Source organism: Alexandromys fortis, unplaced genomic scaffold (genome assembly GCF_014885135.2).
Source record: "Alexandromys fortis isolate MF-2015 unplaced genomic scaffold, M_Fortis_MF-2015_v1.1 scaffold_16, whole genome shotgun sequence".
Lineage (NCBI taxonomy): Eukaryota > Metazoa > Chordata > Mammalia > Rodentia > Cricetidae > Alexandromys > Alexandromys fortis.
In genome coordinates this window covers 18694307-18706588 of record NW_026067893.1, presented here as the reverse complement: position 1 = coordinate 18706588, position 12282 = coordinate 18694307, and the positions used below count along the sequence as shown (strand labels likewise).

The following is a 12282-nucleotide window of genomic DNA, read 5'->3' as shown; positions in this document are numbered from 1 at the left end:
AACCATTGGCACCGCTACAGGGAGGCAAAAGGATCTTCACACTCAAAATTTGGGAAGTATTTTCATGGACCCTTGAATTATGCCTTGCTCCACTGCATACATGCATATGTCGTATGGACCTACTCATAGATCTTCAGTAGATTTATAAATCTGAGTGTGTGTGTGTGTGTGTGTGTTCATTTGTGTGTGTGGTACCTGTGTGGGCATAATGTGTCAGGGCATACATGTGCCATGCAGTGAGTATGAAGTCATAGGACAGCTTTGTGGAGTTGCTTCTCTCTCTCTCCTTTTGTCTAGGTTGTGGGAATGGAACTCAGGTCCCAGGTTGCTAGGCTCACACAGCAAGCACTTTACCCGGTGAGCTACTCGACTGACTCTTCAGCAGTTTTCAAAAGAGATGATTGTTGTACTGTCATGAAAGCACTGGAAAGACACATAGTCGCCCCCCCCCTTACACCCGGCACGCGCCATAAACTTACGCTGAACACTCACAAAATAAGCTAGAGACGATAACCAGCAATGACCACAAATGTTCCCTGTGCGGCGGTGCACACTGTTTGGACAAGCCCTTCCTCAGAAGTGTGACCTATTCAGACTCACAGAGCCGGCCATTGGTAGCATGTGGGCCAGATAACTTTCTATCTTCTTGCTTTTCCAGGGCTTCACCCTTCATCCTATCACTGGCAAAACCCAGCCAGGGTAGGTCCACTCATTCCTACACATTTCTTTAAAAACCCGGTCTGCTTCCGCTTAGCCATTGCCAGTCACTTCCTTGGAACTGGCGAAGTATTCTAGGGTATTGGCGCCAGTAGGAACACCGGTGGGGAAGGGACAGGGGTAAGGATCCGAAGGGAAACTTACCTCAGCTTCTGGCTGGCAGGGACAGTAATCTTATTCAGCTTGTCCATTTTTCCCCGAGAGGAGACGTGGGTCGCTGTCCGGTGGATGTCAGTAGCTCCCAGCCTTCCCAGGGAGCAGCATGGTAGGGCTCCAGGCTCAAGGGCTGAAGCCGCTGGAACTGACTTCTGAGAGTAACCGCAGGCTGCTGGCAAACACCCCTGCACAGGGGAAGTAAAACTCGCTGGAGCGCATCGTCAAGTTTCATGTTTCTACGAGATCATGTGATTCGGGGAGTCAGCCAGCTTGGCTGATTACTGCGCGTTGTGTAAACTCCGGTAGCGAAACCTTATTGGGCATGCAAATCCCTTTCCAGCACCTCTCTTTTATGACAAGGTGTGTTGCCTGGTTGGAATAAGCTTCCGGCTGGACATAACTTCCTGTCTGTCCCAAATCTTAGGTAGTCCCTTTTTTTCAGCAGATAGCCAGTGCCACCTGCAACTTCCCAGGTACAAGGAAAAGCTGAACAGTCAAGTAGATCTGGAATACTCTTGGGGGCCTTCTGCTCGTTTGCATGAAGCCATGGGTTAGCCTCTGCTGCTCAGAGAGCTAGGACACGAAGTGGGCTATTCATGGTGCTCCTTCCTCATATAGCTGGGTGGCAAAGTCATGACACTGGTCATTTACTCAGAGATGTGGGGTCTCTCCTTCTCAAGCTGTGCAAGGTCAGTGTCCCTTAGTGGTAGAGACAGGTGACTCCAGGAAGGACAAATTAATTTCCATTCTGCACTGTGTGGAGTCAGGGGTTGCCTTGCTGAGAGTTCAATGATTTCAAATAAAATCAGAATGCACCCCAAATCAGCTGAGGACAAGCCCAGCCATTTCCTATCACTCGACACCAGGCATATGCTTCCTAACTCCCCTCCTGACTTCAGACACTGGTCCTCTCAGCAGACCCAAGCGGTATGTCAGATGAGGGGTATCCTAAGGACAGTGAGCTCCCTCACCTGTGGCTGTTGACCCCATTCAGACAGCTCTGCTGCCCTCCTCAAGACTCCCCAGTTAACCCCCCACTTCCTCTGCCTACTCTGCAAGCTTCTGGTTCATCTGTGAGTTAACAAGCAGAACGCAATCTAGGGTCAAGGGTGAGAAAATGAGCTGGAGCGCTCTTTCTTCCTGTTGTACCTGGGCGCCCCACCCATGCTCCGCCACCTGCTAAGTCCTGGTCACCTGTGTGAGGGAGGCTATGTGCCTCACACAATCAAAGGGCCATCAGCCTGGGTCTAAAACATGCGCACGGGGACATAGTGGAGGACTTTCAGTTATCTCTCCTGTTACAGCCCCAAGGTCTGACTGAAGAGAGACAGGGAAGGAGGACCAGACAGAAGAGGGAGAGCAGAGATGGAGAGCAGGAATGGATTTCTTTGTTCAAACCGAAGTTCTTCTGTCCCCTGGGTCCCTTGCCTCTTCACATTCATGCCTTCTCTCTAAATTTCCCATTCCTTGGGATGTTCAGGAGCTGGCGCTTAAGAGCTGATAAAGGGTGGGGTCCTTCTGCCCGAGAAAAGATCATCGTGCGAAAAACGCCAGAGCTCACTTCCTGTAGCTGTTGGCTTGCCCTAACCATGTTGCTCAGTTTTCTTGCAGTATATCCTGAAGGGAGGGGATCTAGTTCCCTGCCCCTCCCTGCCCCAGTTCTTAGTGGGAAGAAGCAGGAGGAAAACATGAACGATGTCATCAGGGGGCAGGAGGGTCCGGCCAGTGGCATGACAACAGTCTCTGGTTCCTTCTGAATTATTGTAAAATGCTCCCCTTTGGCCCCCCAACTTTCCTCTCCACCAACTCTGCTCAGCACCTGGTCTGGCAGCTTCTTATTTCCCCAGAGAAAGAGACGGGGGCAAGGGTTCCACTTCTGCTTTTTCTTTTTACAGCCGCTTCTCTTTCTTCTTTTTACTGTATGGAGTCTGACATGATGAGAACGAGAATCTGCTTTTCCAGGCTGGACGTTTTGTCCCATGTGGTGTGCTGCTTGTGAGGTGTCAGAGCCCGACGTCCCAAGCCCGCCACCATGGCTTCACAGCCGTCACTGCTTGCCCAGAAGGGCTGTGCAAGAGCGGAAACCGATGACTCCAAATCTTAGCGGTGGGCTCGTTAATGGAGCAGCAGCCCAGGGCACAGGCCATGATGGGCGCTCGGGCCCAGATATGACAGCAGGCATGGAGAGCTTGACAAATCCCAGGGACAGCCCTTTTAAAACATGTGATCCATGTGTGGAGAAGCAGAAGCAGAATCGCTTTGGAGACAGTTTGGTATTATCTAGTAAGTTTGGTGGTGGGACCTACCTGCGACAGCGTAGGCCATGGGTCTGTAAGACATTTCTAAGTGGTGCACCAAGCTCCCGTGCACAAAGGTCCAGTGAAGTGCTACTGCCCCCCCTCTGCAGGGCCGTGTGCGTGCCTTGCGAGGGCTGAGCCACTGAGCACCAACTGGCAGCGGTGTTCTAACAGGAAAAGCAAAAGCCAGCTCTGGAAAGGGCCCAGTTGTTCATCAACAGGAGAAAAAGGAATGAATTATATCATACCCGCATAAATGATTGCTATCTAATGGTGGAAATTAGTAAACTCCAGTTGTATCACTATGGATAAATGGCAAAAATAATATTTTTCTCTTTTAAAGTATTTTATTATTATTTTATGTCTATTAGTGCTTTGCCTACATGTATGTCTATGCACCTAACCTGAATACTTTGTGCCTGATGGGGGCAGAAAGCCCTGGATTCCCTGGAACTGCAGTTACAGACATTTGTGAGGCTCCATGTGGGTGTTAGGAATCAAATCCAGGTCCTCTGGAAGAGCAGCCAGTTCTCTCGGGGACTGAGCTGTCTCCCCAGCCCTAGTAACAACAACAACAACAACAATAATAATAATAATAAATGAAATAAAGAGACACTGAAGAAATGGAGGAATAGGCCTACAGGATGGCTCAGTGGGTAAAGGCTCTCGCTGTGAGACTGACTCCTGAATTTAGTCTCCGGTGCCCACGTGGCAGAGAGAATGAACCAACGCCTGCTCCTGTGAGTGGCTTCTGACCTCCACATGCGGGCAGTAGAGCGTGTGAGCACACATATAAGTAAAAGTTGACTTTGAAAAAGAAGTTGATGTCTCCTAGAAATGGCTGTCTGAATAAGACCATATGGTGGGAATATCAACAGACATTCTAAAGGCAGCAGCAGAAACTCCCACGGAGTCCCTCCCCTAGACAAAGGTCTGTAGGCAACTAATTACTGACTTCTGAGACAGGGAAAATTGACCTCGTCTAGGGGCGAGCCCCCTAACTGAGCCTCCAATACGAAGCAGTCAGTTCTGAAATCACTTACACACAACACAACAACACAATACATACAAACAACAGAAACGGACTCAGCAAGTTGTACTTACATAATTGTGTGTGTATATATATATATACATTTACATATATGGAAGCGATAATCAAAGAAAAAGGAGCCATAAATTTGAGAGGAAGACGGGAGGAAAATGGGAGGGGTTAGGGGGAGGAAGGGGAAGGAGAAAATGATACAACTATATATGTGTGTATGATAAAATCAATGAAGGGAATACAGAAAATTCAGGTGAATGATTTCCAGGGGATGAAAATTGGGGGGAAAGGGCTCACAGGGCTTCCAGGCAGGAGTAGCGTCCTCTTTCTTTTGTGTGTGTGTTTGGTGCTGGAGGGTTAGTGTGTGTGTGGAGACCAAGGGAACACTAGGTCTTGTTCCTCAGGTGCTGTCCGCCTAGTTTTCCGAGACAAGGTCCCTCACTGAGACATGGAGCTCAGCAATTAGGCTTGACTGGCTGACCATCAAGTCCCAGAATTCCTTCTTCCTGTCTGTTTTCCCAGAGCTAGGATAGTAAGTGTATACCACCAGAACTCAGGCCTTCACGCCTCCACAGCAAGCATTTCACCAGCTGAGCTGTTCTTCCAGTCCCCATGTCCTATATCTTAAGTGGAGTGACGGATGTTAGTATTTTATTGTTATTATTCAAATCTCACTCATGGGCATTGACTATTTAGCAGGAATAATAGAGGTCTGGGATTATTGAGGAAAGACAGTGTGCCTAAGCCCAAATCAGCTCTGTGGGAGACTGAAGCTCGAGAATGAGAGGACAGACGTAAGGGAGCTTGGAGTGAGGCCCATACAGCTCTGGTTGGTCTTGGATGCTTGCTCTTGCCCGCGATAACAACACAACAATGTGTCTATTGGGCACTATCTGTGTGTCCTGCACTCCAGTCACATGTGTTTTTCATATGAAGAGTTGATTTTCAGGCTAAACAGCAGGTTCACAGTGGTGTCCTTCCTCCACTGAGGAGCTAGGACTCCGTCCAAGGCTGTTTACAGTCTAAACTGCCCATCAGAAGGGCTTTCCAATGAGAGAGATCTGTGCTGCAGATAGAAGGCTCTGTCCCAGCATCAACCACAGATTTGAGAGTGTCACTTAATCTCCCTGACTTCCTCTGCTCTTAGAGGACAGGAGAAGGGATTCAAGGAGAGCCCAGACCTGTGTGGCGCCATCTCAACAGTGGTGAGGCATCTAAAAACGGTTTGCACCTGCGGGACTTCACTGTAGTTTCCAGGGGAGAGGCCTCGGGTTCTCCTTTTTTCAGTCATCTTCTCGAAGAGAGGCTAGGTGGGAGCCCAAGTCCTCAGGGGGCCCGGCATGGCAGCTGTAGTTCAGTCAGTCTGCTCGGGCACTTGTCCTCAGCCTGCATTTCCTTCCTGGGGCCAGTTCAGGCAAACGGGCGACGTGTGGTGTTGGTACCGTGCAGTCTGGTTCTAGGCAGATCCATGACCCCATTAAGGTCACTGTCCTTTCTCTTTAGTGATGTGAAAATCAGGAAGGAATGGTTACTCCATCTGTCCTGGCGCCCGAGTTCCTGCCCTTAGCCCCCAAACCATACACTCACTTTTCCTTTCCAGCCAGCCCTGTTTGGGAGCAGAAACAGGAGGCTCACCCCATAGCAACAGCAGCCCCGCCTGCATTCTGACACACACAGGTTCCTGTGGCAGGAATGGGCCCCTGGTCAGCCATGCCTGGCCTTCTCAGCATCCCAGCCAAAGGCATAGTAGCTGAGGAAGGCGAGGGAGGCAGCTAAGGAGCCTGGGCAAGGCAGTGGAAGCAAATATTGGAAAGGACGGAGAGGACAAAGACAAAAAGGGAGGGGTGGCTGCTGCTGGCGGCTGTGGACCTGTTTGTTCTCTTCTGCTGTGGTGGGAAAGGAAAGAAGGAAGAAGGAAGAAGGGGACAATGGGTGTGTCTTGAGCCGAAGATTAAGGTCCCTTGAAGCATAAGCTTCACTTCCTATAGTGCAATTGGCCTTCTATTTTATCTGTTCAGAAAATTCAACATTCTGCCTCTCAGACAGACCTAGGGTGCAACATCTAATTAGTTAAGAGAAAGGCCCGTATGAAAATAGCCTTTATTCATTGCATCGGTTCAAGATCATATTGGAAAGAACATTCTAGCAGCCTGACACTGGGCTGGAGCACTTTCAGATTCTGTGTCATCTTTAACTCCTCCCTTGCCTTCAGCCCTCAGCCACTCTGTCTCGAGTCTCTGGTGACAGTCCTGCCTTGGCCGGCTTTCCTCCATCCTGAGCATTCACAGGACTATAAACCAACTGCTTGCTGCTTCCCGTAGCCACCTTCACCCTCACACCCCTGCTTCCAGCAGCAGACCCTTCTTTAGGCCTTCACAGGCAGGAGTTTCTGTTCTACTGGAACCAAGTGCAACTGCCTTTGCCACCCCTCAATGATGCTCCCCTTGATGGCCCTTGTTATGCCTCACTACTGGCCAGCGAGTGACCCCCTCTGATCAAAATGCCCATCAGATACCACACTCCTAGATCCTCACTACTCATGTGGTTCAGCCACTACCCCAAACTTGCAAACTAGAAACAAGAGTGGGGTGCAGATACTATGGAGAACCAGACAAGCCAGGTGGATCCCAGGAGTCAGTCCATCAGATAGCAGGCAACGGTGGATAGGCAGAGCTCTCTGGCGAGACGGGTGTGTGAAAGCCATGGGGAGCTGAGATGAGGTTCTACCTGCCAGGAGGGTGTCAGCCGCTGTTGATTAACATCCTGGATTCAGAAGGCCTCCAAATAAGCAGGACATGTTTGTGTGTGATTCTGTAACGCCAGCATATGGGCAGTGGGTGCAGGAGAATCACAACTTTGGGGCTAGCTCTGGTTGCATAGCAAGACAGGGTCTCAAAAGAGAAAAAGGCAAAAAGAAATTTCCAAGTACATGCTGGTTAGCAAACAAGGAAGTCTTCATGTCATGGCTCCATGTGGAGGATAGGGTGAGTCAGCACCATTAAGATGTCCTAATCTCTGATTTCAACTCCGTGTATGTGTGTGCGCGTGTGTGTATACTGGCCAAGTGTTGTGACTTTTGAAGGGAAAATTTTAATATATTGCATAGAATTGGTAGAAATTAATATTCATAGTGTAAGAATGAAAAATAAAAGCAAAGAACATTAAAACTTGATGCTGAATTTAATAAAGAAGATCAGCCTGCACCGAGCACTAAAAGGCCATGAGGGCAATGTTGTTCCAGATATCAGACACATGAACAAAACGTCTCAATTGCATCACACCGAGAAGGCAGACTGCCCATTAAAAAGAGGCGGGGTCCTGCTGCAGCAAAGGCTGACTTCAGACCAGGCAGGGTAAGGACGAGGAAGATACCCTTGCCATCTTGTCTTTGCCTCTCCTCCCTCACTGAGTCGCCCAGTGAGGTCAGACACTTCAAGGAGGGTCCAGTAGATACCTTTGGGACAATCTGAATGTCAAAAAGAGTAAGTGACTACTTTACTTTAGACCATCATTCAATAAAAATATCCACTCATTCAAAATATTAAAAGCTTTAGAAAAGAATTTACTAACATTATAGGCAATTATTTCATTCATTCTAATAGCTAGAAATTTATAAAGCTAGATTGTTTGGAATTTTGAAGAGAATAAAGCCTCTATTCCAGCATTTTAAGAAATCCCTAAAATTCTTCCCCAAATTTTATAGAAAAAAGTTAATTAATCCATACAGAATAAATGGCAGAATAAGAAAATCGCATAGGAGCTTGATGGTACAGACCTGCAATCTTGGTAGGCTGAGGCAAGAGGATGGCAAGCTTAAGACCTACCTGAGCCATAGAGTTCAGACTCAGCCTGGGCAAGTCAGTGAAATGTTATATCAAAACGGAAAGTACAAAGAGGGTCAGTGTGCCCTGCTTGGTGGTGCGTGTCTTCAATCTGAGCACTCAGAATGCAGAGACAGGTGGGTCTTTGTGAGTTTAAGGCCACCCTATCCTACAGAGCAATTTCAAGACTAGCTGGGTTTATATGGTGAGAATTTGTTTTAAAAGAAAGAAAGAAGTGGGCTGGAGAGATGGCTCTGTGGTTAAGAGCACTTGTTGCTCTGCAGAGGACCCAGGTAGATCACCCACACATGACTCACTGTTCATAGTCCCAGTTCCAGGGGATGTGATGTTCTCTTTAATCTCTGAGGGCAATGTATACATGTGGCATACATACATACACACAAGCAAAACACTCATATAAACAAAACAAAACAAATAAATCTTTAACAGAATTTTAAAATGAGAAGGAAAAGAAAAGGAAAAAAGGAAAAAGGGTGGAGGGGACCAGGGATAAGACTCAGTAGTAGCGTGCATGTCCAGGGTGGAAAGGACCAGGGATAAGACTCAGTAGTAGCATGCATGTCCAGGGTACACAAAGGACTTGAATTCCCTTCCCAGTAAAACCACCATTGCGCAATCTCAAATGAAAAACAGATTAAGCTAAAGACCATCAACTAATGCCAAGGCAGGTATGGGAAATATTTTTGAGGACACCATATCCTGATAATAACACAACATACCAAAGTCCATCCCAGAGACTACCGGCCAATTACAGAGCTGAGGTGTCCAGAGCTGAGATCTGAGGGTTAGTATCTTCGTCATATAATCAAGTCTAGCCTACCCACAATGCTTCCTGATGTGAGACAAAGCTAAGTGCCCTATTTCACTTAGGAAGGACTCTGATGCCAATGCTCACTTTCAGACTGGTTTGCTTTCAGATCTAGATTTCCAGTTTACATGGAGTGAGCCATAGTTAATCCAAACGAGGACATCTGGCGAGTGCAAGGGTTACAAGTAGGCTAGGAACACAGTGTGTAAGCAAAATATTAGGCAAGCTGAGAAAGAGATTCTTTTGGAATAAAGAGTCTAGAAAAAGTTGTAACACTAAAAGGAAGAAATGAGGGTGGGGTTTCGTTTGGGGGAGGCTGTTGTTATTGGTTTTGTTTTTTTAACCCAGATGAAGAAATTCTACAAGGCAACCACTTGGTCTTGAAAGCAAGAAGGAGTGAAGGAAGAAGGAAAGAGGAAAAAAAAATAAGAGGAACTGTTCAAAGTTAAACCAGACTCAAGAGTCATAACAATCAAGAGCAATCACTGCGTGACCCTGATTTGAATGTTGATTTAAGGAAATTAGCTAACAGAGAGTGCTCCAGTCAACAGCTGAGATTTTATTGTGATCTGGATATAAATGGTATTGACAATCAGCAACTTAGGAATTGTTCACTGTTTGAGTGGTGGTGTAGATTCTTCTTAGACCATGTTTGGATGGTAGGTGCTGGTGGACTTAGAGTGTAAGGGTCATCATTCCTACAGCTTACTTACAAATGGCGTTAAACACGCTAGTGGTGACTGAACAGGATGGTGGGGTACAGGTTCTATCCAGTCTTCAGCTCGTCCATGAGTTTGAAATGTTCAAGTTTAAAACTACTGCAGTATTCTAAACGATGGTCACTACCAGCCCTCTCTGCAGAAGCACCAGGGTGTTGGGGCTGCCCAGTGTCCCAGGCCTGGTCAATGCTGCCTCCAGAGAAAGAGTACTGCTTCGGAGACCCCTGGTGTCTCTTGGGTATCCCCCTATTCTTTCTCCTTTTTTCTAATGTCTTATGGCCTGCCCAAATCCCAGCCACTTCCAATAACCACTTTTGTTTTCCAGAAGCTTGTCAAATTTCATCCAGCAGAAAATCTCTGATTTGTTCTGTCTCTTGGTACTTCAGCTTCACTTTGAGCGTTTGCCAATATTGTTTACGTTCTGAAAATATAATTCTGTTACCTTGAAGAAATGATTTATGTCTGTATATCCACATGGAAGGACTCTGTTCTGTTTCATTGGCCTTTCTTTCCCTATCATGTTCTCTGAGGTAGGGTCTCAGTAGGCAGCACAGAAGGCCTAGAACTCTCCGTCCTGCTGCCTGTGCCTCTGAAGTGTGGGATCATTACTGCACCTGGCTGTGATCCTTCTTCATAGTGAACATCATAAAGCTAGAATGTTGTTTAGTTGGAACTTCCCCTGTTACATCTCGTCGGCAGTGACGGACTGTAAAGGTAAGAAACGAAGACAGCTGTGAGACCCAACCAGGGTTCTAACTCAGGCAGTCAACTGAGTTGATAGTGATTGAAATCCTAATCACTGCACTAATTGGAACTCGGTGGCCAGGAAAACCAAACCAAGTCTGCACATAGAGTGAGCTGTCCTAAAAATGAGTCCAGGAACTCACTGATGGTCTAACTGGCCTGGCGGAGACACTTTTATCTTTCATCTGACTATCAGACTATTGAAACAATGGACCCACGAAGCTGGAATTCCTCCAAGAATCTCATGCTGAGAGAGGAAAAGACCTAAACCTAGGCCAGCAGGAAAGATTTGCAATTCCTCACTGCACCTTCCAGAAAGGTCAGAGGTATCACACCTTGACTGATTCCACCTGCACGTCTTCTTTACCTTCTAACTATGTCTCTAGGCCCCTATAGGCCCAGATCCATCAATGCGGATCTCACCAGCATTTCCTTCACCTTGATTCCAGAATGTTCTCCTTTGGTAGACTCTCCATACTTGAAACTCCAACTACTCTTCAGAGGGGTCCAGTTTTCTTGTTCTTGTATTCAATCAGATTTAGAGGATAAACATAAGGGATGGTCAGTTCAATTTTAGATAAACAAGTGGATACATTTTTAGTAAAAAGCCTGTCCCAAATACTGCATAACATCCTGTATTTTTAACTTACGATTCTAAGATCAGGAAACCAAGACCCAGAGAATGAACTGTCTGTCTGTGTCTATCTGTCTGTCTGTCTATCTATCTATCCATTCATCCATCCATCCATCTTTTATGCATATGAGTGCTTTGCCTACATGCATGTATGTGCACCACCTGCATTCCTGGTGCCCTCAGATGCCAGAAGAGGCTGTTGGGTCTCCTGGTATTGATGTTATAGCTGCCATGTGGGTGCTGGTAGCTAGACTTGGGTCCTCAGGAAGAGCAATCAGTGCTCTTGACAGCTGAGTCATCCCTCCAGCCCCTGAAAAAGTCTAAAATAGATGAAGATTCAAACTAGAACAAAACAAAAAAGGACTAGGACTGACTCACTCCCCACCTAGAGATTGTTCTTTTTTACAAAGACAACAGTGTCTCCGGTCAGAACAAGGAAGCTGATTGTTTATGAAAAGAATTGTGTATGTGCCTTAATGTTACTTAACTAACAATGTAGTCCCTTAGGGTGAGTTGTCTTATGAAAGCTGTCCTATCCCAGCCTCACACTGTCTGAGGGAAGAAATAAAATTTCCTCTTGCAATAACCGATTGAGGACTGACAGACTAGGAACGTTAGCAGCTTTGAAGTTGGAATGGGAAAAACCAAATGCATTAATGCCATTCTTACAGTCCTTCCCATTTGCTTCTTCATAAACAGGCAGACCCTATACCTATGAAGTAACAGGTATCTATGCAAGGGCGCTTTACAGAAATAGACCTTTAACGATGCCTATGCTATAATGCATACAGAGATTCTCCAAATTCGGAAATAGCAAATTGAAAACAAGATTATATAAACAAGCACGTAATCTTACCGAATCAAGAAATTCAAATTCAAGTAAGCATAAGATACCAACTCTTAAGTTTTCTAAATAATTTTAAGGAATAATCCTATTCAGATTTGTCAAAGGGCTTGCTTTTGTTGATAAAGCGTGTTTAATAACAGGTCTTAGGATTCTTTTTTTATATTTATTTATTTATTATGCATACAATATTCTGTCTGTGTGTATGTCTGCAGGCCAGAAGAGGGCACCAGATCTCATTACAGATGGTTGTGAGCCACCATGTGGTTGCTGGGAATTGAACTCAGGACCTTTGGAAGAGCACAATGCTCTTAACCACTGAGCCATCTCTCCAGCCCAGGTCTTAGGATTCTTAAAATGCCTCTCTACCTAAAGAAAAATGAAAAATTCAGAAATTATCCCTAAGCTTAGAGTTTGCTTATACAAGGGCAAATGTAGAGTGTACCTTGAAACTATAAGTTCTTTAATGTTTAAATGCC

At 46.3% G+C, this 12282-nt stretch overlaps 1 protein-coding gene across 1 annotated transcript in view; it reads right to left on the bottom strand.

The window, feature by feature from the left end:
- The window catches only part of Blnk (B cell linker), a 70362-nt gene extending 69235 nt beyond the window's left edge, over positions 1-1127 (bottom strand). The window contains exon 1 of the mRNA XM_050148473.1: positions 862-1127. Coding sequence (XP_050004430.1) covers positions 862-908 — 47 coding nt within the window. The 5' untranslated portion in view covers positions 909-1127. The remainder of the gene's footprint in view (positions 1-861) is intronic.
- Positions 1128-12282: the final 11155 nt, after the last annotated feature.